The 25,390-nt window shown below is 43.0% G+C and overlaps 1 protein-coding gene across 10 annotated transcripts in view; it reads right to left on the bottom strand.

Moving 5' to 3' along the window:
- Positions 1-25,390, bottom strand: part of LOC132404288 (sialate:O-sulfotransferase 2-like) — a 530,890-nt gene that overhangs the window by 258,732 nt on the left and 246,768 nt on the right. For 9 of the 10 annotated variants that reach the window (XR_009515484.1, XR_009515487.1, XR_009515486.1 and 6 more), the window contains exon 2: positions 7,504-8,763. Coding sequence is in view for 6 of the 10 variants with exons in the window: in XM_059988464.1 (XP_059844447.1) it covers positions 7,504-7,924 (421 nt within the window). In the remaining 4 variants the exon portion in view is untranslated. Of the gene's footprint in view, positions 1-7,503; positions 8,764-13,913; positions 13,982-25,390 lie in introns of those variants that run through there. The other variant, XM_059988461.1, reaches the window with a different exon arrangement.

Raw genomic sequence — 25,390 nt, forward strand, 5'->3', positions numbered from 1 at the left:
ATGTCTTGGCCCAAAATGTCGACTGTTTATTCATTTCAATAGATGCTGCCTGACCTGCTGAGCTCCTCTAGCATTTTGTGTGTGTGAGCGTAGGGTGGGGTGGTGGGGCTGCCTGTGGCACTAGAATTGTCAAACCTCACTTTGAATTTCTGGGACAAATGCTAAGGTAGAAAAGGTATAAACAAGGAATGTGAAAGACTACAAAGAAAGATGTATTTGGCAAATGATTGATTAAATGGAAAATTACGCTGGAGAAGTAATACTACAGGATAAAGAAATGGTGGACAAGCTTGATAAGTATTTTGCTTCAGTCTTCACTGTTGAAACACTAGCAGAATGCCAGAAATGTGAGTGTCAGAAGGCAGAAGCAATTGTCATTGTTCTTATGAAGGAGAAAGTGCTGGAGATGCTGAAAAGGTAGGTATGTCACCTGGACCAAATGGACTACACACCAGGGTTCTGAAAGTGGTAGCTGAAGGTATTGTGGAGGCATTAGTAATGAACTTTCAAGTATCATCAGATTTTGGAATGATTCTACAGGACTGAGAAATTGCAAATATCACTCAACCCTTTAAGAAAGGAAGGACATAGGATGTGCATGGCCCAACTGGCAGGAGTGTTTACAGACCTCTTTAATCTCTCCCTCTCCCAGTGTAGTATGCCCTCCTGCTTCAAAATATTCACCACTGTCTCTGTATCTAAAAAGACCAAGGTAACATGTCTGCATGACTGGTGTCCTGTCACACACACCTCAATAAGAAGCAAATGCTTTGAGAGGCTGCAGCATGCTACCACCCACACTGGGCCCCCTACAATTTGCCTACTGACACAACCAACTGACGGATGACTCAAATAGCCAGAGCTGTACACACCATCATTACACATCTGAAGAAGAAGGATGCTTATGTGAGAATGCAGTTCTTGGACTACGGTTCAGCACCCAACACCATAATTCCCTTCAGGCTTGATAAGAAGCTCGGAGACCTTGGCCTTGACCCTGCCTCGTGCAGCTGGACCCTGGACTTCCCGTCGGCTTGCCGGCAGGTGTTAAGAGTGGGTTTCCTTACCTCTGCCCCTATGGCCCCTCAGGGCTGTGTCCTAAGACCTCTCCTTTACTCTCTGTATACCCATGACTGTGTCGCCATCCATAGCTCCAATCTGCTGATGATAGTACATTGTATAAATGGGTGTAGTTGGTATAAATGGGTGTTTCTCCGGTTGGCAGTCGGTACTGAGTGGGGTGCCACAGCAGTCGGTGCTGGGTCTGCAGCTGTTTACCATTTACAAAGATTAATTGAAAGAGGGGACTGAGTGTAGTGTAGCAAAATTTGCTGATGACGCTAAATTGAGTAGAAAAGCAAATTGTACAGAGGATGTGGAGAGTCTGCGGAGGGATATAGATAGGTTAAATGAGTGGGCCAAGGTTTGGCAGATGGAATACAAAGTTGGTGAATGCAAGATCTCCACTTTGGACGGAACAATAGGAGAGCAGATTATTCTTTAAATAGTGAAAGTTTGCAACATGCTGTTGTGCAGAAGGACTTGGGAGTGCTTGTTCATGAATTGCAAGAAGTTGGCTTGCAGGTACAACAGGTTATTAAGAAGGCAAACGGAATGTTGGCCTTTATTGCTAGAGGAATTGAATTCAAGAGCAGGGAGGTCATTCTGCAACCATACAGGGTACTGGTTAGGTCACACCTGGAGTACGGTGTGAAGTTCTGGTCTCCATACTTGAGGAAGGATATATTAGCTTTGGAGACAGTGCAGAGGAGGTTCACCAGGATGATTCCAGAAATGAAGGGGTTAACCTATGAGGAAAGTTTGAGTTGCATAGGACTATACTCTCTGGAATTCAGAAGAATGAGAGGGGATCTTTTAGAAACATCCAAAATTTTAAAATAGAAGTAGGAAAGTTGTTTCCATTGTTAGAGGAGACTAGAACTAGGGGACACTGCCTCAAGATTCAGGGGAGAAGATTTAGGACTGAGATGAAGAGAAACTGTTTTTCCAGAGAGTGGTGAATCTTTGGAATTCTCTGCCCAGGGAAGCAGTTGAGGCTTCTTCACTAAATATATTTAAGATACAGTTAGATAGATCTTTATATAGTAGGGGAATTAAGGGTTACGGGGAAAAGGTAGGTAGATGGAGCTGAGTTTACTGGACAGATCAGCCATGAACTTATTGAATGGTGGGGCAGGCTTGATGGGCTGGATGGCCTGCTCCTGCTCCTATGTCTTATGTTCTTATATACATTGATTGGCTTAATCTCAAATAGTAACAAGGCAGCCTACAGAGAAGAAGTCATCACCCTTACACAGTGCTGTCCAGAAAACAATCTCTCCCTCAGTGTCAAAGGAGTTGGTTGTGGACTACAGGAGGAATGGAGACAGGCTAACCCTTACTGATATCAATGGATCTGGGGTTGAGAGGGTTGAACAGCTTTAAGTTCCTCAGCATAAACATACTGAGGATCTCACATGGTCTGTACACACCATCTGTGTGGTGAGAAAGGCACAACAGCGCCTCTTTCATCTCAGGAGGTTGAAGAAGTTTGGTATGGGTCCCCAAATCCTAAGAACTTTCTACAGGGGCACAACTGAGAGCATTTTGACTGGCTGTATCACTGCCAGGTATGGGGACTGTACTTCCCTCAATCACAGGACTCTGCAGAGAGTGGTGTAGATAGCCCAGCGCATCTGTAGGTGTGAACTTCCCACTATTCTGGACATTTACAAAGGCAGGTGTGTAAAAAGGGTCTGAAGTATCATTGGGGACCTGAGTCACCCTAACCAGAATCTGTTTCAGCTGCTACCATCTGGGAGACGGTACTGCAGCATAAAAGCTAAGACCAACAGGCTTCGGAACAGCTTCTTCCACCAGGCCATCAGGCTGATTAATTCACTCTAATATTTCTATGCTATTTTGACTGTCCTGTTGTACATACCATTTATTACAAATTACTATAAATTGTACACTGTACATTTAGACAGAGTTGTAACATAAAGATTTTTACTCTTCATGTATGTGAAGGATGTAAGTAATGAAGTCAATCCAAATAAATTATAGGCCAGTTAGTCTGACTTCAGTGGTTGGAAAGATGTTGAAGTCTATTATTAAGAATGAGGTTTTGGGGTACTTGGAGATCTATTGTAAGTATTTAAGAAAATTACAAAGAGGATAGAAAAGGAGAGTCAGTGGATGTTGTTTATTTGGATTTCAGAAGTCTTTTGACAGGTGCTGCACATGAGGTTGCTTAACAGGATAAGACCCCTGGAATTACAGGAAAGATACTAGCATGGGCAGAAAATTGGCTGACTGGCAGGAGGTAAAGTGTTGGAATAAAGGGGGCCGGAGAGTGGGGTTGAGAGGGATAATAAATCAGCCATGATGGAATGCCGGAGCAGACAGGATGAGTCAAGTGGCCTCATTCTGTTCCTATGTCTTATGACATTAAGATTTTGATAGGTAGAACAATTTCTGTTCTTTAAATAAAGCTTTTTTTTTCTGTCAGCTACTGACGACATAGATGTTTTGAAGTTCTCCCTCAGCATTTCTCTTGCATGCTAATTACCACGAATTATTTTTGTTAAAAATTGCCAGAATATCTTCACAGGCACATACCTTCTTGATGCATTTTGCTGGCATAGTGTTGTACATCTGGGAAAGATTACTGAGTGAATAAGAGTAGAATTAGCTTCTGCAGCAAGTCAGTGAGGTCACTGCAGTGAAGCAGAGAATGGTTTCAGATCAATGTGATGCCTATCAATGCGTGGCCAACTTTCCTTCAGCAACTTGTCTCAACGAAATAACTGCAGATAATGAAAATCAAAAGTAAAAACAGAAATTGTGGGAAAAGTTCAGCAGGTCAAGCTGTATCTGTGGGAAGAAAAACAGTTACAACTCAGGTGCTTATCAGAAATGAATGAGAAAAAATTAAATGCATGATAGTTTCACACGGAAGGTTAGTTAGGAAGGTTCAATTGTTAGGTATTAATATTGAAGTAGTAAAAATGGATTCAACAGTGGCTGGATGGGCGATGCCAGAGAGTAGTGGTGGATAACTGTTTGTCAGGTTTGAGGTCAGTGACTAGTAGTGTGCCTCAGGGATCTGTCCTGGGTCCAAAGTTGTTTGTCATTTACATTAATGATTTGGATGATGGGGTGGTAAATTGGTTTAGTAAGTATGCAGATGATACTAAGGTAGGTGGCGTTGTGGATAATGAAGTTGGTTTTCAAAGCTTGCAGGGAGATTTAGGCCAGTTAGAAGAGTGGGCTGAACAATGGCAGATGGAGTTTAATGCTGACAAGTGTGAGGTGCTACATTTTGGTACGAATAATCAAAATAGGACATACATGGTAAATGGTAGGGCATTGAGGAATGCAGTAGAACAGAGTGATCTAGGAATAATGGTGCATAGTTGCCTGAAGGTGGAACCTCATGTGGATAGGGTGGTGAAGAAAGCTTTTGGTATGTTGGCCTTTATACATCAGAGCATTGAGTATAGGAGTTGGGATATAATGTTAAAATTGTACAAGGCATTGGTAAGGCTGAATTTGGAGTATTGTGTACAGTTCTGGTAACTGAATTATAGGAAAGATGTCAACAAAATAGAGAGAGTACAGAGAAGATTTACTAGAATGTTACCTAGGTTTCAGCTCGTGAATTACAGGGAAAGGTTGAACAAGTTAAGTCTTTATTCTTTGGAGCGTAGAAGGTTGAGGGGGGACTTGATAGAGATATTTAAAATTATGAAGGGGATAGATAGAGTTGACGTGGATAGGCTTTTTCCATTGAGAGCAGGGGAGACTCAAACAAAAGGACATGAGTTGAGAGTTAGGGGGCAAAAGTTTAAGGGTAACACGAGGGGGAATTTCTTTACTCAGAGAGTGGTAGCTGTGTGGAAGGAGCTTCCAGTAGAACTGGTAGAGGCACGTTCAATATTGTCATTTAAAGTAAAATTGGATAGGTATATGGACAGGAAAGGAATGGAGGGTTATGGGCTGAGTGCGGGTCAGTGGGACTAGGTGAGATAAATGTTCGGCATGGACTAGAAGGGCCGAGATGGCCTGTTTCTGTGCTGTAATAGTTATATGGTTATATAATATCCAAGAAGGAGGGTGGGTGGTGTGGCAGGGTGGTGGGGAGGAATGATGAACAGATGGAAAAGTTGGAATGGAAGAAGTGAAATATATTTTTAAAAACTATAGATACTGGAGATCAAAAATAAAAATACTGGGAGCACTCAGCTGGACAGGTAGTATCTGTGGGCAGGGAATATGAGTCAAGGTTTAGGGTCAAAGACACTTTGTGATCTGGTGAAATGACATCTTGTAAATGATGTACTGTGTTGCTGCTGCTGCAAATAGTGAATTTTCATTACATTTATATCCTGTGCAATTATACTTAAAACAACATTGAACTTTAATTTGATAGTGTTATTGTTATTCCCCTGGAACAATTTAGCTCCAGCAGAACGTTTGTCCCTTTTGGTTGTATCTTTCTTGTCACAATAAAATGCAGAAGACAAACAATCAAGAATCTGTGAGATGATAAAGCCCAAACCAAACCATAGCACCATCAGAGTGGCCAGAGACACAGCCAGTAAAAGCAAGTGCAATAAATTTAGAATTTCAAACCTTGTTATTTATTTATTTATTGAAATACAGGGCAAAATAGGCCCTTTTGGCCCTCTGACCTGTGTGGTCAGCAAGCACCAATTTAACCCTAGCCTAATCACAGGACAATTCACAAGGACCCATTAACCTACCGACCAGTATGGTTTTGGACTGTGGGAGGAAACTCACAGTCACAGGGAGTCCATACAAACAGCGGCAGGATTTGAACCCAGGTGAATGATAACCACTGCACTACCTTGTTGTGCATTTACATACACAAACTATACTCTTGATAAAAACATAAATGCAATCCAACAGGCTCTGGATGGAAATTTAATCGAATCACATCCCATTTTTTCAAAGTGAAATTTCTCAAAGTTCATTGGTCCGGAAGAACACAACAGAGATACATACTGTACCTCTAAATAAAATAAATAAATTCCTAAATAAAGTCACTTCAAAAGATTGTACACATAGATTCAAAACAGAATGCATTGCATTTCAGCTGGGAGGAGAAATGATTGAGAATTTAATGGGCAGATGGATCAGTGGGATTGTTATTTCTGGTGACCTGTTTTGTATCCATTAGAGTATTATTAGGTCACTCATGTAATGCAATATAAATTCATTAAAATGAGTCATCACAAGCAAGTAATTTAATGCAGGATTACCATAAACTGTAACAGTGATATTATGGCCATTAATAATTCAGCTCAGAGATCAAAATGGATCCACATGAATGCAAGAGAGGTCCAAAACAATACAGCTGAGTCACAAACCAAATTCAGTGTACAGACAGAAAAGTACGCACCCTGGGGTTATGTTGCACTAATAATCCAGTTTTGGTAGGCAGACAATAGTTGAACAAAAGTTTTAAAAGGATCTGGAGTTTGCTACCATGTACAAAGGCAGAGAGGAATTAAAAGACATATTCAAAAGGGAAGGTATACACAACCACGATGAAGATTATTGTGATTGGTTCGATGTGGAGGGCTGGGAGCTGCAATGGAAACATAAGTGGACTCTAATTAATGTAACACACTAAAATCTGGAAGGACACAGCAGGTCAGGCATATTCTATGGAGAAAAATGGACAGTCGACATCTTGGGTGAAAATCCTACATCTGGACTGAAAGAGTAGAGGGCAGATTGCTGGTATACGGAGATGAGGGGAAGGACTGGAGCAAAAGTTGGCAGGTGATAGGTAGATCCAGGTGAGGCAGACAGAGCAGGGGAGAGTGGGAATAGTGACAGAGGTTGAGAGTTGATGGGTGGAGGCAGCAAAGGGCTGCAGATGGTGGGAATCTGATTGGAGAAGCAGGTGGATCATGGAACAAAGTGCCATTTTCTTTATTACCGTACATTCTCCATCTTCCTCTCCTATCAGATTCCAACATCCACAGCATCTTATCACTTCCAAATAACATCTTTCAACCTCTGTCACTATTCCCACTCTATTAATTTTTAAAAATTTTATATATATATTTCTTAGTGTAATTTATAGCTTGTTTTTATTTTTATGTATTGCAATATACTGCTGCTATAAAACAACAAATTTCATGACATATGCCAGTGATATTAAACCTGATTCTAATTCCTCCACCAGCCTGTCAGCCCATCCAAATCTGGAGCCACCTATTGCCTGCTTGTTCCTGCTCCAGTCCTTTCTCTTTATACCGGCCATATTCCCTCTACTCTTTCATTGATCCTCCAGTTCTCTCTGCAGACATTGCTTGACCTGCTGAGTTCCTCTGGCATTGTGTTTCAATTCCTCAGCAAGTTTGTGAGAAGATGAGATTGGTTTGCTATCACCCTCCACACATTCTACTCCTATGAAGGAAAGGAGAGGTGCAAGAGCAACTATTCCTGATGAAGGATCTCACCCACCTCGGTTCTCCTCCTGGTCCCTTGACATTTTCCCCTTTAGCGCCCGACTCCAGCTGCCGATGTGCTCCCCAGACCTCGGCTTGTCCAGAGCATCTTGCGAAACTGGTTTCAACCACGGAGGTCCGTATCTCCTGGGCAGGGCTGGGAGCTCCTCTGGCCACTGCTTCTTTTCTGGTGCCTCCTTGTGTGACCTTCCAAAGGGCAGGAAGGAGAACTGTTGCAGGCCACGAGGGGCACCCAGGGCTGTGTGAGCTGTCCCCTCTCCATGTGGTGAGGCCCTCCCAGTAATGGTGCTGTCCTCCACAAAGCCCGAGTGCAGGAACACCAGACTTCCAGCCATGAGGTAAACCATGATAAAGGTGAAGAAACGCAAAGGCTTTCTGCGGAAACAGCGATGTATCTTGATCGCTAATCTGGCCATTCCCAATACATAACCTTCCTTAAGTGTGTCGTAACTTCAGGACAGTGAATATAAAAATATGGATATTTCAGACAAGCATTTCACGCAAAAAAACATACAAAATATTTTGTAATCCAGAGCCAGAGGAATCACACGATTGTCCTGTAGCTCTGCAACTATTTTCTTCCAACTTCGTGCTTCATCTGTTTTGTGCCTTGTTCCTCCATTCAATATTAGGACAGAGTCACCAAATGAGCCTCACAGATCTCCCAGCCAATCACTTACAACGTAGTCAATATCGTTGTCAAATTCAGGGAGTTAATAGTGTCCTGCCATCAGTAAGGGAAAAACCCAAAGCAAATCCTTCCTCCACTAAACCTGGCTCCACTGTCCTTACCCCCACCAACAGTCCACCTGAAGATGGTTATCCAGTTGACCAAATTTCTATCTACTGAGATAGTGTTTGGTTGAGCAGGCTGTAATGTTATATTCTACTCGGGGTCTGTCTTAGCAGAGTATTTTTATATCTTTTCCCTGTTTAAATTCTTTGGAAGCCGAGGGAGACTTGTGACAGAATGTTTATCTGGAAAATCACGAGAGTGGAGACGGCTTAAAAGTAGATGAATAGACACGTTTCTCAATTTCCCTTTGAATCTTACAAGCAGCATTCTTGCGGGCATCTTTTCTTTCCTGTGATGCTCATCCCCCCCAAAAAAAAATTCCCTCGCCTTTCCTTTCATACAAATGAAGCTTGCTAAGATCACAGACGAGGTAGACTCAGGAGTAAGAAGCAGCAAATCAAAGGCACTCTCTCTTCATCAGCTTGATGCTCATTCCATCAGTTGGCAAAGGATTAGCCGCTGCAAGAGAACAGAACAATGGTATTGGCATTGGTTCATTATTGTAACATGTAATGAGATGCAGAGAAAAGCACAAGATCCAAACACAGCACACTTAAAACAGAACACAGAACATAGTGTAGCTACAACAGAGAAAGTAGACAAATAAAGTGCGGGGGCTATCATAAGGTAGACTGGGAGATCAAGAATTCACCTTTTCGATTATGAGAAGTCCATTTAAGAGTCTGATAACAGTGGGATAGAAGTCATCCTTCAACATAGTGGCAGATGCTTTCAGAGTTTTGAATCTTCTGCCCGATGGAAGGGGGGAGACCAGAGAATGTCTGAGGTGGGAGAAGTTTTTGATTTTATTGGCTGCTTTCCCGAGATAGTGGGAAGTGTAGAAGGAGTTAAAGAAGAGGAGATTCATATAGATGATAGATTAATCTGTGCTCACAACTCGCTGCAGTTCCTTGTGATCCTGGGGAGCGCAGCTGCTGGGCACAGAATTTTGCAGTGTCCTGTGCAGAGGCAGAGGGGGAGAGAGGGAGTGGGGAATAGGGGGCAAAGGGAAAGGGGAGAGTGGGAAAGAGGGAGGAAGGGGAATGGGTAGAGGGGAGAGGGGAGAGGAAGAGAGAAGGTGAGAGAGAAAGTGAGAAAAAAACAAGGAAATATAGCTTTTTTGAGCTAACACAAAATGTTAAAGGAACTCAGCATTTCAGTCAGCATGGAGGGGAATATTTTGGGTTGACATTTTTGGGTTAAGCCCCTTCATCAGAAATGGAAAGGAAAAGGGCAGAGGCCAGTATAAGTTGGGGAGAGAGTAAGGAGCACAAGCTGGTGATAGGTGAGTCCAGGTGATGGGGAAGGAGGATGAGTGGGGGGGGGGGGAGGAAGAAGATTAAGTAAGAAGCTTTCCACCTCCTTCTCACCTGCCTGCCTGCCTATTATCTCCCCTCCTTCTTCCCTTTCTTCCTTGGTCCACTGTCCTCTCCTATGATATTGCTTCTTCTTCAACCATTTACCTCTTCCACCTCTAACCTCCAACATCTCACTTCATTCCACCTCCCCCCTCACCTGGTCTCACTGATCACCTGCCAGCTTATATTCTTTTTCCTTCCCTCCACCTTCTTATTCTGGTTACTATCCCCTTTCCTTTCTAGCCTAGATGAAAGCTCTTGGCTTGTAGTGATGACTGTTCATTTCCCTCCATTGATACTGCCTGACTTGTTGATTTCCTCCAGCAGAATATTGAGTGTGTGCTACTCAATATTTCAAGCATCTGCAGAATCTCATGTGTTTCTGAATTATGGCAATTGCCAATTTATAACTTAAAGAGGAAATTACCTTTATTGATCAAGGGATGCATTTTCCAGTTGTTAACAAATTTGTAAAATGTCAGCAATTCCAATAAAATTACAGCCATCATGCTGTATTTGACTGAGAATATACAACAGTAGCAGGAACAAACCACACAGTCCCTTGGGTCTATCCTCCTCTCCAGTGAGATCATGATGGATTCTGTGCCTCAAGTTCTTGACCCTGCTCAATCCCTCAAGTGTACAAAACCTTTCTCCATATGGTACATATTCCCTGGAAGAACAGCTGGATTGGCTTCATTGGCTGGAGTGACTCATTGAGAGATCAGGAACTGCTATGTTCTTGTCATTGCAGAAATGTGGCTCCAGGACAACATTCCATGCACTGTTAATCTACAGGCCAAGCAGGTCAGGGACTTATTCCAATATTACTTTGTGTCTGTATGGGTTATTGCATTGTAATTATATGTACTGTGTGCTGTCTGTAAGTGAATGTACTGTACTGTCGTTTGCCTGAGAAATGCTGCTTCATTTAACTGTATGCATCTACATGGTTGAATGACAATTAAAGCTGAAGTTAAACTTGAACTTAATTCAATGATCCACCAACATTGCTCTCTGCAGTAGAAATTCCAAAGATTCATCACCTTGAGAGAGAAGAAATTCCTGCAACACACACAAAATGCTGGAGGAACTCAGCAGGTCAAGCAGCATCTATGGAAAAGAGTACAGTCAACGTTTCAGGCCAAAACCCTTCAGCAGTACTGCGGAAGGAATTCCTCTTCACTTTCTTACCAAATAAGTGACTTCCACCTTCTAAAACTACATCTCTGTTGTACAGTCCCCAACAAGGATATAGGTCTCCTTGACCTCTACTCTATCAATCCTTCTTAAAGTATATGTTTGTATACAGACACTTCCATACTTTAAACTTCACAGTAAGAACAAATCTATCTGATATTTCATTTTAAAATAACCCTTTCATCCAAGAATGAAGCTGGTAAACATTCGCTGCCATCCCGCAAGTGCAAGAGTACCTTTGTTTAGAAATAGAGTACAAACCTGTATGCAGTTCTTCTGGTGTGGTCTCACCAACAATTGCACAAGTGCTTCCCTGCTTGAGTAAGGACATTTCTCCCTATTACTGTAGTTTTAATCTGAAATGTTTATTTCTTGTGCTACTTTTATAGATAACAGTTGATTCAGTCCTCCCTTCTTGTTTGTTTCAAGGTTCTACCGTATAGACTTTACAGCGGCTCTACTCTATAAGGAGTCTGAGGAAACTTGGTGTGTTAGCAAAGACTCGTGCCAATTTCTACAGAAGTAGGGTGGCTGAAGCATTCTGACTGGTTGCATCTCAACCTGATGTGGAGCTTCCAAAGCATAGGGTCACAAGAGGCTGCAGATGGTTGGAGACTCAACCAGCTCCATCCCTCCTCATCATCAAGGACATCTTCAAGAGATGATGCCTCGAGAAGGCAGCACATCAAAAGGCAGCAATCATCACTAAGACCCTCCCCATCAGGGACATGCCTCCTCTTGTTACTACCATCAGAGAGAGGTCGGGATGTTGAAAACCTTTTCTTAGTACTTTAGGAATAGCTTGTTTGCACCTGCCATCAGATTTCTGAGCATTCCATGAACCCATTAATAATATCTCATTATTTTTTTTTATAAATAGCTAATGTAACAGAAAGAATTAGTGAGATAGTATTATTCAGACCATTATCAAAGAGCAATACCTTTAGAAAATGGCATCAATCATTAAGGTCCCTCACCATCTAAGACAGGCCCACTTCTCATAAACACCATGTGGGAGGAAGTACAGGAGCCTGAAGACCAACACTCAATGATTCAGGAACAGCTTTTGCCCCTCTACAATCTGATTTCTGAATGGTTCATGAACCCAATAATGCTGCCTCTTTATTCCTTATTGTTTGCACTATCAATTTATTTTTTATGTCTTTGCAGCGCACTCCTGCCACAAAGCCACAAATTTTACATCTTTTAAGTCATTGATAACAAAACTTGATTCTGTGGTCCTCATAGAAGATGCGTTGCTGTGCCGCACTTACAGCTTGTAAAGAAATAAGTGCAGAAGGGCAATGCTATAAGCTATAACCCATATTCAGCAGTAATGCTGACCCATGCCTCTTTGAGGCAGATATTGAATGTAGTTTCATTATCGCATTCACTAACCTGGATTGCTACCAGAAAAACACAGGCCCCAATTGGATTAACTCTGCAAAACAACACAAGAAAGTACACACACACATACACACACATACACACACACACACACACACAGTGGCTACTTTATTAGGTACACCTGCACTGCAATAGATATTTAGCTCTTGGTTTTCTGCTAACCTTGCTTTCTAAACTTAGCTGCCACTTGAATGATTACAAATACTTGTAAGTAAACTTCCAACTAACAGTTTGTTTAACTTATGTTCATAAATGGAAGTCAGTCTTCAGTTCTTAAAATGTAAATGGAAAGCAGTAATCAGCTTGAACTTGAAAGTACAACTTTGCAAACAAGCTCTCTATTTTGCAGACACTCTGTGTAGAAGCAGATGCTAGTCACTGCACCTGCTTTATTACTGCTCAACATAGAGGGAAGACAATGGATTGTTTAATTTTGGCTGTTTCAAACAGACAAGCTGACTCTTGAATTGCTCATTTCAACGAAGCTTGAGAACTGATGGATAATATAATTTAGCATATCAATAACTAATGTGTTTGTTATTGAGAGTTTTATGTACTCAAGAGAAGTTAGCTTTACAGCATTAACTTTGAATTGTGAAAAATTAAGCTATGCTTAATCTACAGTAAGCTCAGATCTATGTCTCTAAAAAATGCTTTTAAATCATTTGTGTTAAAAGAGGAAGTATCCTATGCTTGTGAAGTCATACAAGTGGATGAAAAGGGTATAAATGTAAAGAGAAGGTCAAGCTTATTAGGAATGAAGTAAAGAATATAAAGAAGAAGCCTGAAAAAAATCCATTGAATCTATTCCTCCAGCTTCCATTTTTTTTGCAACGGATGACATGTTCAACTGCATCTTAGTATGTCTTTTGAGTGTATAGGAATTGTAACTATGCTTTGGAAATCTTTTGTGTTCAGGAATCTTTTGCCCCTATGTTTCAGAAATGCTTTATGCTTTTGTGTTTTGTGCTTTGGAAATGATTTGTAATTTGAAAACGTTTTATAATGCTTCCAAATACATATCTACAGTGATGAAATGGTTTGAGAGGTTGGTCATGACTAGACTGAATTCCTGCCTCAGCAAGGACCTGGACCCATTGCAACTTGCCTATCCCCTCAATAGGTCAACAGCAGACTCAATCTCAATGGCTCTCCATAAGGTTTTAGACCACCTGGACAACACAAACACCTATATCAGGATACTGTTCATCGACTATAGCTCAGCATTTAATACCACCATTCTCACCATCCTGATTGAGAAGTTGTAGAACCTGGGCCTCTGTACCTCCCTCTGCAATTGAATCCTCGACTTCCTAACTGGAAGACAATTTGTGCGGATTGGTGATAACATACCCTTCTTGCTGACAATCAACACTGACACACCTCGGGGCGTGTGCTTAGCCCACTTCTCTACTTTCTATACACACATGACTGTGTTTGCTAGGCATAGCTCAAATATCATTTGTAAATTTGCTGATGATAATACTATTGTTGGTAGAATCTCAGGTGGTGATGAGAGGGGGAACAGGAGTGAGATATGCCAACTAGTGAAGTGGTACCGCAGCAGCAAACTGACACTCAACATCAGAAAGACGAAAGAGCTGATTGTGGACTTCAGGAAGGGTAAGATGAAGGAACACATACCAATCCTCATAGACTGATCAGAAGTGGAGAGAGTGAGCAGTTTCAAGTTCCTGGGTGTCAAGATCTCTAACCTGGTCCCAACATATCGATGTAGCTATAAAGAAGGCAAGACAGCGGTCATAATTCATTAGGAATTTGAAGAGATTTGGCATGTCAACAAATACACAAAAACCTCTATAGATGTACTGTAGTGAGCATTCTGACAGACTGTATCACTGTCTGGTATGGGGGGCTGCTGCAAAGGACTGAAAGAAGCTGCAGAGGGTTGTAAATCTAGTCCGCTCCATCTTGGGTACTAGTCTACAAACTACCCAGGACATCTTCAGGGAGATGTTTCAGAAAGGCAGCATCCATTATTAAGGACCTTCAGCATCCAGGGCATGCCCTTTTCTCACTGTTACCATCAGGTAGGAAGTGCAGAAGCCTGAAGACACACACTCAGTGATTCAGGAACAGCTTCTTCCCCTCTGCCATCCAATTCCTAAATGAACATTGAACCCTTGGACACTACCTTGCTTTTTTTAATATACAGTATTTCTGATTTTTTGCACATTTTTTAATCTATTCAATATATGTATACTGTAATTGATTTACTTATTTATTATTATTTTTATTTTTTTCTCTTCTATATTATGTATTGCATTGAACTGCTGCTATTAAGTTAACAAATTTCACGTTACTTGCCAGTGATAATAAACCTGATTCTGATTCTGATATTATATTTTAAGTATTGTGCTGTACTGCTACCCTAAAACAATAAATTTCATTGTCATGGTTCTGTTTGGCTGTTCCCCTTTAATGCTTCTTTCTCCCTGATTATGCCCTAATTTCAGTCATTAGATTTCCAATTGCTGCTAGTTTACTTAATTATAGTACAACTGGTTTTCATCAGAGACTGTGAAATAAGTACGATGGTGTCACTATGACAGGCTGCCAGTTTGTTGGTCTATTCTTGTGTGATACTTCGTTCCATTGTCTGATTAGAACCATTAGTTCTAAGTCAGCTCTAGTTTCAAGATAGTCCCTGTAAATCCCGTCTCCTTGTCAAGATTCCTCCGATTTGCTGTTCTACGTTCACGTCTATGCCAGCGTCCCCAACCCAGTCAATGTGCCGGTGTCCTGAACTTGGATTCTCCTCAGTCGCCCCTTGCAACATTCATTACATATGTCAGAGATAATAAATCTGATTCTGATTAGTTTTATCACATGTGCATCAAAATATTGAAATATCCAGTGAAATAAGTCATTTGCATCACTGACTAATATACACTAACCTTACTAACCCCAACCAGTATAACATCTGGAATTTGGGAGGAAACAGGAGCACCCAGGGGAAACCCACACGGGGAGAATGTATACACTGACAGCAATGGGCATTAAACCCCAATCTTCCAATCACCGGTGCTGTAAGACATCATGGTTAGTGTTTTCATATGGGTGATGCCTGGACTAGAAATTTTGGGTTATGGACAGAAGATGAGCATGTTGGGACTTCTTCATCTGAGTGCAGGAAGGAGAGTGTGAAGTACTCTTATAGCGGTGTATACAATTATGAGGAGCATAGATAGGCTGAATGTACACATTCTTTTCCCCAGGGTTGGGGAATCAAGAATTAGAGGGCATAGGTTTAAGGTGAGAGCGGAGAAATTTATTAGAAAAATGAGAGTCAAAATATTATTCACCAACAAGAGAAAATCTGAAGACGTTGAAAATGCAAGCAACACACACAAAATGCTGGAGCAACTCAGTAGGTCAGAGAGCATCTATGGAAAAAAGCAAAGAGTTGGCATTTTGGGCAAACAATCCTGATGAAGGGTCTTGGCCCGAAACATCGACTATTTGCTCTTTTCCATAGATGCTGCCCAGCCTGCCAAACTGCTCCAGCATTTTGTGTGGTTTGTCAAAATATCTTTACCCAGAAGATGTTAAAGAAATGGAATGAGCTGCCAGAGGAAGTGGTACAGGCAGGTACATTAACAACACTTAAAAGCTAGATGGATAGGTACAGGGATAGGAAAGTTTTAGAAGGATGTGGACCTAATGCTGGTTAAAGGGACTAATATAGAAGAGAATCTTAGTCAGTATGGACCATTTGAGTTGAAGTTCTTGTTTCAGTGCTGATACCTGATGTCACATGCCTGAGGAATTGAACTGAACTTACATCAGGGACTTGCTTTTCAAATGACACCCAGTTTTTCATCTCCATTGAATAAAAGGATGTCTTCTGATAGCTGAGTTCCATATGCATTATGTCCCCTTATTGTGGGCTGGAGGAATTTATATAATCATGTGTGGAAGGAATCCTTTTAGTTTTTCAACTTCATGCAGTTTCCACTTAAGAGAAAACCCTGCCAGTCTATGTCCTCCACCCTTTCCCACATTGCCCTGAAAACTCTTCCCTTTTAGATATTTATCCAACCTTCTTTTAACAGCAGACAGTAGTTCCACCCAATTCACCCAGGAAACCTCTATCAGATCACCCTCAATCACTATACTCAGCAATAAAAGCCTCAGAAAGGGAACCAATCTCCCAAAAGTGAACAATGTGAACCCAGTAATCTTGAGTTCCAGTGGTACATTGCCTATGTCAATTGAATAGCAGCTGGAGTTCTGCAGCATGGATCAAGAGTCTTAAGTTCAAATCTCAGCTCAGAAAATGGGATATTTCAGTTCAGTTGAATTTGGAATTGAAATTGTAAATATCAGCAGTATGAAATTATCTGATTGCTATAAATACTCCACAATCATATTTTAAAGAAAATTATCTGTTACTCTTAAAAGTCTGAAAAAAATGCTGATGCTGTAAATCCAAAAATAAGCAGAAAATGCCAAGAACACTCAGCATTTGTGAAACAGGACACTATGAACATTTTAGATTGAAGACCCTTTATCACATCCTAGGTGATTTGGTCTGTGTTGAAATCACAACTAACTGCTTCCTGATGCAATTAGGAACAGGCAGTAAATCTCTGAGTTTCCAGTAACTTCCCTGAATGAATTAGCTCACTTCCAGTCCAATGTTTTATTCTTCAGTCTCATCTCAATAGTCTGCAGTGTTCCAGATGGGTTCAGACTAGATATTTATATAGCAGTCATTTACTCTTATCACATTGAAATGAGGGTCCATTAGCCTCTTTAATTGCATCATGTTAATGTCTGCTAGTCTTTAATGACTGTTAGACCTGTGTACAATGTATTGTGTATGATAATCAAAATGGCTTCTTTGGTTTGCTAGAGTAGGAATGCTTTTATGTTTGATAAGAGTTTTCTCTTGCAGTTGTTTAGCTTTGGACTTGCTGATATTGGGATTGTATTCATTTGTTAACCAATGGGGAATGTTATTTTGTCTTGTGGGGCTGGGAGCTTGGGGGGTTTTGCGGTCTTTTCAGGAGAGGCGGGAAGGAGACGCCGAGGAAGGTGGACGTGCGCTGCACTGCTCAGTCGACCACCGGGTGGTCCCAGGTGCGAGGACGTGGAGGTCGGAGGGAAGTGACGAGGGGTCAAATGGTTCAATGGTTGAGCTCCAACGATGTGCACTAAACTGACTGAACTTTGATAAGTTGGCGTCTTTTACTTTATTTTCTTTTCCTTCATATATACTGTATTGCATAGTACTCTTTTAGTTTTAGTAAAATCTTTAAAGTGTATTCCATAACGGTATCTGGTGTGAGTTTGATATTGTGTGTGCGCACACGGCATAAACTTGATTCTCACAGCACCTGCGTGTACGGGAGGTGGGATTGGTGAGTGGCTGGATCTCCTTTTCCCCTAGACATATACCAGCCTGTTGGGAAAGTGTTATATTTGTGGGGTGCTCATCCCGGGATTGGATTGTCAGGGTCTGTGGAATCGTGCAGGCAGCAGAGCGGAGATGGACAGAGTTAAGATTGTTAACTGGTGCGAGTTGGAAGATGTACCGGTGCAGTATGCCTGTGTAGTGAGCAGAGTGGATTTTCAAGTTTTGGGAGACGCATAAAATGCGGGGGTTAAGTTTGGTAAATGGTATTGGGCAGGTAGAATTGGTAGCTAGACAGTGTCGTAAAGAGGTAGAGTCTAGTTGGGTGTTGGTTCGTACGAGTGCTGATGTCATGACGTTGGAACTGCAGTGAAGGTCAGTGTTCAGGGGGAGGTGGGGCTGTGGGGGCTCCACACCTTCTCCGAGGATAAGGATGACAAGACACTGGAGGAGGAGCTAGAGCTGGACACTGGAGGACACTAGAGCTAGAAGTGCCCGTCACTAGTAAAGGGGGGTCGGAGGGGGAAGGCGTGACTAGGCCCCGCCCCCCAGGTAGGGTGGAAGCCTCGGAGCTGGCAGCCGCACTTAACTCCCTGGTGGGGGTGGCCGAGAGGCCACAGCTGAAACTGGGGGTGTTCTCCGGAGCCAAGCCCACCCCAGATGGGGAGGTGGACTATGAGACCTGGATCGAGCATACGTCCTTGATGTTAGAGGAGTGGCCAGGCTCGGAGGAGAAGAGGCAGCGGTTGGTGGGAAGTTTGAGGGGTTCGGCAGCCAAAACAGTCCGCGAGTTGAAAGCTGAAAAGCCTGCGGCTTCAGTGGAGGAATGCATAGAAGTTTTGGAGGGAGCGTTTGGGTTGTCAGGGGAACCCTGGCTGCTTTTAGCAGAGTTTCAATGCCTGGAACAACGGAGAGGGGAAAAGCTCTCCGAGTACATATTTCGGATGGAGGGGATGCTTACGGGGTTGCGGCGCCGGGGGTAGTGAAGGTGCCCAATGTGGCTAGCGTGAGGATGAGTCAGATATTCAGTGGCTCTCTGGAGGAGGACAAGGTGGCGTGGACTATCCGGCAGGCTTATAGGAAAGGTCCCCCTCCATCATTCAGGCAACTGATTAGAGAGGTGCGGGAGGAAGAGAGAGCGTTGGGGTGGAAAAGGGGTTCGGGCCACCGGGAGCGAGTCTCAGCAATACAGGAAGTGGTGGCTGGGTGGAGGACTGAAAACCCCCAGGGGAGTAGGGACCCCTCTCTGGAGGGGAAGAACAGGGAAAGTACTCACTCCCGGGGGCGGCCTGTGCAGTGGGTTGGGAGCGGGGGCATCCTGGGAGAGGAGGGGCAGTGGGCAGCGTGTGCTTTAACTGTGGGAAAGAGGGGCATTTCAGGCAGAACCTTTTGGCTCAAGACGGGATGATCGATGTGAAGAGGCATTCCGATCTTTGAAAAGGGCGCTGACCCAGGCCCCGGTGCTGGCTTTTGCTGATCCCCAGAAGCCCTATGTGCTGCACACGGATGCCAGCCGAGAGGGTCTAGGGGCTGTTCTGTACCAGGGGCATGGCAAAGCATTAAGAACGGTAGCCTTTGTCAGCCGAAGCTTGTCGCCCTCTGAGAGGAACTATCCCACGCACAAGTTGGAGTTCCTGGCGCTGAAGTGGGCGGTGGTGGACAAGTTAAGCGATTACCTGTATGGAGCCAAGTTTGAGGTGAGAACGGATGACAATCCTCTCACTTATATTCTGACTTCGGCTAAGCTGGATGCCACAGGACATCGGTGGCTGGCGGCCTTGTCGGTATATGATTTCAGCTTGAGGTACCGCCCAGGAAGCAAGAATGTCGATGCAGATGCTTTGTCACGTCGGGAGCCGGGGAAACAGGAGAAGGACGAGGAGTGGGAGTGTGTCCCTGCCCCTGGAGTGAAGCCGATGTGTCAGTTTGCTATCACCATGAAGGCCGAGGGAAGAGGGAGGCTGGAGCGAGCCATGGACCATTTGAGGGTTTTTGACAAAGCCATACCCCTAGCTTACTGTGACCTGACCGCACTGCGGACTAAACAGTTGCCGGAATTGAGTCCGGGGGAAGTGGCAGCTGCTCAGCAAAATAACCCGGGTCTTGGCACTGTGTGGAGAGCGGTAGAGAAGGGCCTCTGTTATTGAAGGAGTGGCCTCGGTTAAAGTTAAAGAACTAAGTCTTGTACCGGGTCATGGCACCTCAGGACCAACCCCGCCATTGGCAACTGGTTATGCCGGAGAAGTATTGACAGACTGTACTCCAGGCCTTGCATGATGATTCCGGACACTTGGGGGTGGAAAAGACCTATGGATTACTCAGACCGGTTCTACTGGCCCCGGATGAGGGGGGAGGTCGAAGAATACTGTAGGGGATGCAGTCGTTGCATCTGGAGGAAGACCCTGCCAGCGTCGGCGGCTCCACTGTCGCACTTGCAGAGCGCGGGACCTCTGGACCTGGTATGTATGGATTTCCTGTTGATTGAGCCTGACACCAGCAACACCGCAAATGTCTTAGTCATCACGGATCATTACACTCGCTATGCTCAGGCATTTCCCACCAAGGATCAGAAGGTGACGACAGCGGCGAAGGTGTCATGGGAGAAGTATTTTGTTCATTACGGCCTTCCCAGGCGAATCCATAGTGATCAGGGGCGGGACTTTGAGAAATTTGAGAGCCGCCTTATCCATGAGTTACTGACTATGCTTGGGGTTGAGAAATCCAGGACTACCCTTTATCACCCACAGGGTGATCCTCAGCCTAAGAGGTTTAACTGGACCCTGTTGGATATGCTTGGGACACTGGAGATTAGGCAGAAAAGTAGATGGAGTCGTCATATTGGACAATTGGTTCACTGTTACAATTGTACTCGCAATGATGCTACAGGGTACTCGCCTTATTATCTGATGTTCGGGCGGGAAGTGAGGTTGCCCATTGACTTGTGTTTTGGGGCTGAAGCTGATGAATTACCTGGGAAGCCGTATCTAAGGTATGTGTCCGATATGAGGAAAGAGTTGAAAAGGACGTACAAATTGTCCGAGGCGGCGGCTACCAAACAAAATCAGAGGAATAAGATGAGATAAGATCAAAAGGTGAAGTTTGCCCAATTATTGCCGGGTGACTGGGTCCTTTTACAGAATTTGGGACTCCCTGGTAAGCACAAGTTGGCAGATCAATGGGCGGCCAGCCCCTACGTAATAGAGGGCCAGATGCCAAAATTACCAGTTTACCGGGTGAAACCTGAGGATGGGAATGGGCCTATCAAGGTACTCCATCGGAATCACTTGCTGCCCCTGGGTCAAGCGGTGTGGGTGGACAAGAAGCCAGAGTGGGAGGTTGTGCCTAGTACAAGGACTCTGCGAGGGTGCGGAGCAAGGGAAGAGCCCGCTGCTGAAGAGCTGAGACGGGTCCTTAACCTGTGAATGGATACCGATTCAGAAGATGACAACTCAGATGAGTGGCCCCTGCTCCCATTTGTTGGCGTTTCAGTACCAGAAGAGGAGGCTCCTGGCCCTTCCCCTACTGAGTTGGGTGAGAGGGGGGAAGGTGTTGATGGTCAGATGGAGAGACAGCCAGCGTTGGCGGGAGAGAGGGTGGAACCTGAACGTGAGCCAGAGGGTTCTCAGGTGAGGGGGGAGCCTAGTGAGGGAGGGAGTGAGGATCTGACAGATAGACCTGGGATGTCCGAGGCAGAGGGTTCACAGGTGAAGAGGGAGCCCAGTGAGGCGGAAGGGGTACGGAGGTCTTAGAGGAGTAGGAGACCCCCAGAGCGGTTGACATATGTGGTGCCAGGAGAACTGAGTGTGATTGCTACTGCTCTGGGTAGTTATGTCACTGCTTTTTGCACCTGGGTTGGGTTTTGTGTGTTGCAAGAAGCCTTGGGGAACTCTGGTAATGTCATGAGGGCATGACATTTGCTGATGGGGGGAGAATGTACAATGTATTGTGTATGTTAATCAAAATGGCTTCTTTGGTTTGCTAGAGTAGGAATGCTTTTATGTTTGATAAGTGCTTTCTCTCGCAGTTGTTTAGCTTTGGACTTGCTGATATGGGGATTGTATTCATTTTTTAACCAATGGGGAATGTTATTTTGTCTTGTGGGGCTGGGAGCTTGGGGGTTTCGCGGTCTTTTCAGGGGAGGCGGGAAGGAGACGCCGAGGAAGGTGGACGTGCGCTGCACTGCTCGGTCGACCACCGGGGTGGTCCCAGGTGCGAGGACGTGGAGGTCAGAGGCAAGTGACGAGGGGTCGATTGGTTTGATGGTTGAGCTCCAACGATGTGCAAAAAACTGATTGAACTTTGATAAGTTTGGCACCTTTTACTTTATTTTCTTTTCCTTCATATATACTATATTGTTAGTACTCTTTTAGTTTTAGTAAAATCTTTAAAGTGTATTCCATAACGGTATCTGGTGTGAGTCTGATATTGTGTGGTACGCGCAGCATAAACTTGATTCTCACAGCACCTGCGTGTACGGGAGGTGGGGTTGGTGAGTGGCTGGATCTCCTTTTCCCCTAGACATATACCAGCATATACCAGTAGGTGTTACACCTGGATCCTTTAAATCTTCTTGCTGCTCCACACATTCTAGCACCTAGTTATTTTGGAAAAAACTTTGATCTATTTTCTTGTGCCTAATGAGAATGCCTCCCACATCTCACATTTGCTTAATGTTCCCTGTTCACTTATCTGGTCCCTAGGGTCTAAATGCTTAGTTTTTAACCATTAAAATTTGCAAGGCTTATCTGGGGAACAAAAAAAATGTTTTTGTTTTCAATAATAAATCTCTGTGGCAGCAATACACAATTTACATTCTTGTTTATTTTGCATACGTGGCTTTTATCACCAACATTGCTCATCTGTGGGAGCTGCTAATCAGTGTTGTTGCCAATGAACAGGACTCTGAAAACTCACACTTATTTCTCAATCAATGTACTTCTGCACAAGGTGAATGGCATGGCTCCTGTCACCACACTATTCTGAAGTCTCAACAGACAAATGCCATTTTTGTACAGAATTGACTAGCAGTTACGGATATCGATGGTCTAGTAAACTGTGCATGCTTGAACTCTTTACTTGCAAGGTCATTCACCATTCATAATACAAGTGTTAAAAGTCAATAGAAAATACAAGCTAACAATCAATGGCATTTTGATGTTAGTAAAGTAATTGTCTACTAGTTGCTGAGTGTGTCCCTTATATCCTTTGATAATAATCCTTATTTCGTCTCTGTAAGTCAGAAGTCTCTGGTTCATTGCTGCAAAAAGGGAAACTATGCTCTTTAAAGACATTTTTTGCCTTGGTTGCCTGTACTCTATCTGCAATCTATCTTGCCTAGACTTTACTTAACCCCTGTTATGCCGCAACTTCCACAAATGGAGTGTTGGAAATGATGAAGGATGGAGGATTGCAAAGGTAAGTGGAAAATGGAAAACAAAGACAATGGGTTGTTGCAAAGCTACAGAAACTTTGTTAAAGTTGAACACTTCCTTGAAGTATTTTGTTCACCTCTTGTTACCTCATTATAGAAAGGATGTGGAAGGTTTAGAGAGGGTGCAGAAGAGATTTATCAGGATGCTATCTTGGATTAGAGAACGTGTCTTACAAAGAAAAATTGAGTAAGCTAAGGCTTCTTTTTTCTTTAAAGTGAAGGATGAGAGATGACTTGATGGAGGTGTATAAGATTATGGGAGACATAGATAGAGTGGGCAGCTACCACCTTTTTCCCAGGGCAGCAATGGACAATACCTGAGGACATCCTTTTAAGGTGAGTGGAGGAAAGATTAGGGGAGATGTCAATTTAGGTTTTTTTTTTACACAGAGTGATGGGTACATGCAATGCACTGCAGGTTATGGTGGTAGAGTCTGATATAAAAGGGGTGTATAAGAGACTCTTAGGCATATGGAAGATTAAATGTTATGGGCTGTGCATAAGGGGAGGGTTAGATTGATTACAGAGTAGGTTTATGTTGGTCAACACAACATCGTGGGTCAAAAAGCCCATGTTGTGCAATACTGTTCTATGATCTAAGAAATAATCAATTGAAATCATGCCAAAAGTCTGCAATTGCTATTATTTACAATTTTGATTTAGTTGTGTATTATTTTTTAAAAATTGATGCATTCCACATTTTTATCACGTAATAACAAAAAACCTATACACTCAAACTGAACTGAAGTATTGAAAATTTTAAGCTCTACCTACATAGAACATAGAACATTACAGCACAGAAAAAGGCTTTTTGGCCCTTCTTGGCTGTGCTGAACCATTTTTCTTCCTAGTCCCACTGACCTGCACCTGGGCCATATCCCTCCAAACCCATCTCATCCATATACCTGTCCAAGTTTTCCTTAAATGTCAGAAGTGAGCCCGCATTCACCACCTTCTGTTATCATCTCACTAGCGTGTTTGTGTTAAGCCATTGGATAAACATTCAAAGATCTGTTGATTATTATTAGATTGAGAGGGTGCAATTCCAAGATTTCAATCATTCCCAATTTGGATTTGAACACTAAAGGATTCTGGGACTTTGGGACTGAACGGGACAATAAACTAGCTGGCACAACTTGACTATGTTATCATTAAACATTTTGGTTCAAGGTTAGTTGGGTCAACCAGTTTAATACTTTAACTATAACAGTGAGACTGTATTGTGCATTCTGTTATTATCTTTCCCTTGTGCTGCCTCCATGTACTTTAGTTTGTAATGATCTGTATGGATAGCATGCAAAAGAAAGCTTTTCACTGTATCTCAGTACATGTGACAATAGTAAAGAAATGATCAATTATGTGTTAAAATTCAGTATGTTATACAATGGACACAATTTCATCAACTATGTATAGAATTATAAGTCTTTGAGTTTGTGTGGGGGATGTATATACAGAATGTGGGCATCATTGCAAAGACCACAATTTACTACCTATCCCCTGAGAATTTGGCAGTGGGCTGCCTTCTTGAATCTGAGTGTTGAAATTATTGAAATCCAATTATGCATTTGGGAAAGGGGCTCCAGGATTTGAACTCAGCGATGTTGAAAGAGTGGTGATATATTGCTATATCAGAGTTGAATTTCAGGGAGGGCTTGAATCAAGATTTACTCCGATGTGAATGATGTCTGGTCTGTTTCAGCTCCTTTCATAATTTATGAAAGACAAGAGAAAAATACTAATGTACATTTGGTTTTGAATCACACAGCTCCAAGCAAAACCCTGCAGCCAAACTGCCACTCATTCTAATTTGTCAGGTAAGACTGAAAGAATGCATACACTGCTCAACATTTATCACCTAGCAGTGTTAGTGTGTGGCCAGGGAAGGTAGTTTCCAGTGTACAGAGATCAGCAAATCTTTCCCCTTAACAACACAGGGTGGATGAAGGAACAGGTTTTGTAGACCACATGGATTCCAGTCAGAATCTACCTAGTAAAGTGGCCACTAAGTGTATATTGAGATAGTACAAAATGAAAAAAAAAACAGGATGCAGAATATAGTATTAGAGAGAAAGTGCAGGCAGAGATCAGAATTTCCAAATGACTTTCAGAATGCTGGATCTTTTTCTTTCTTGTTCTTGTAAAAAATCATCAGCACAAAATGTAAATTGCCACAACAGGTAAGAAACAACCTACTGGGGAATCTCAAACAGGTCATGTAGCATCCAGGGGATGAAAGCAGCTGTCAATATTTCAAACTGAAGCATCGATGGCACGACAACGGTGGGTCTCATCATCGACAATAATGAGATA

The sequence above is a fragment of the Hypanus sabinus genome, chromosome 13 (assembly GCF_030144855.1).
Source record: "Hypanus sabinus isolate sHypSab1 chromosome 13, sHypSab1.hap1, whole genome shotgun sequence".
NCBI classification, from domain to species: Eukaryota; Metazoa; Chordata; class Chondrichthyes; order Myliobatiformes; family Dasyatidae; genus Hypanus; species Hypanus sabinus.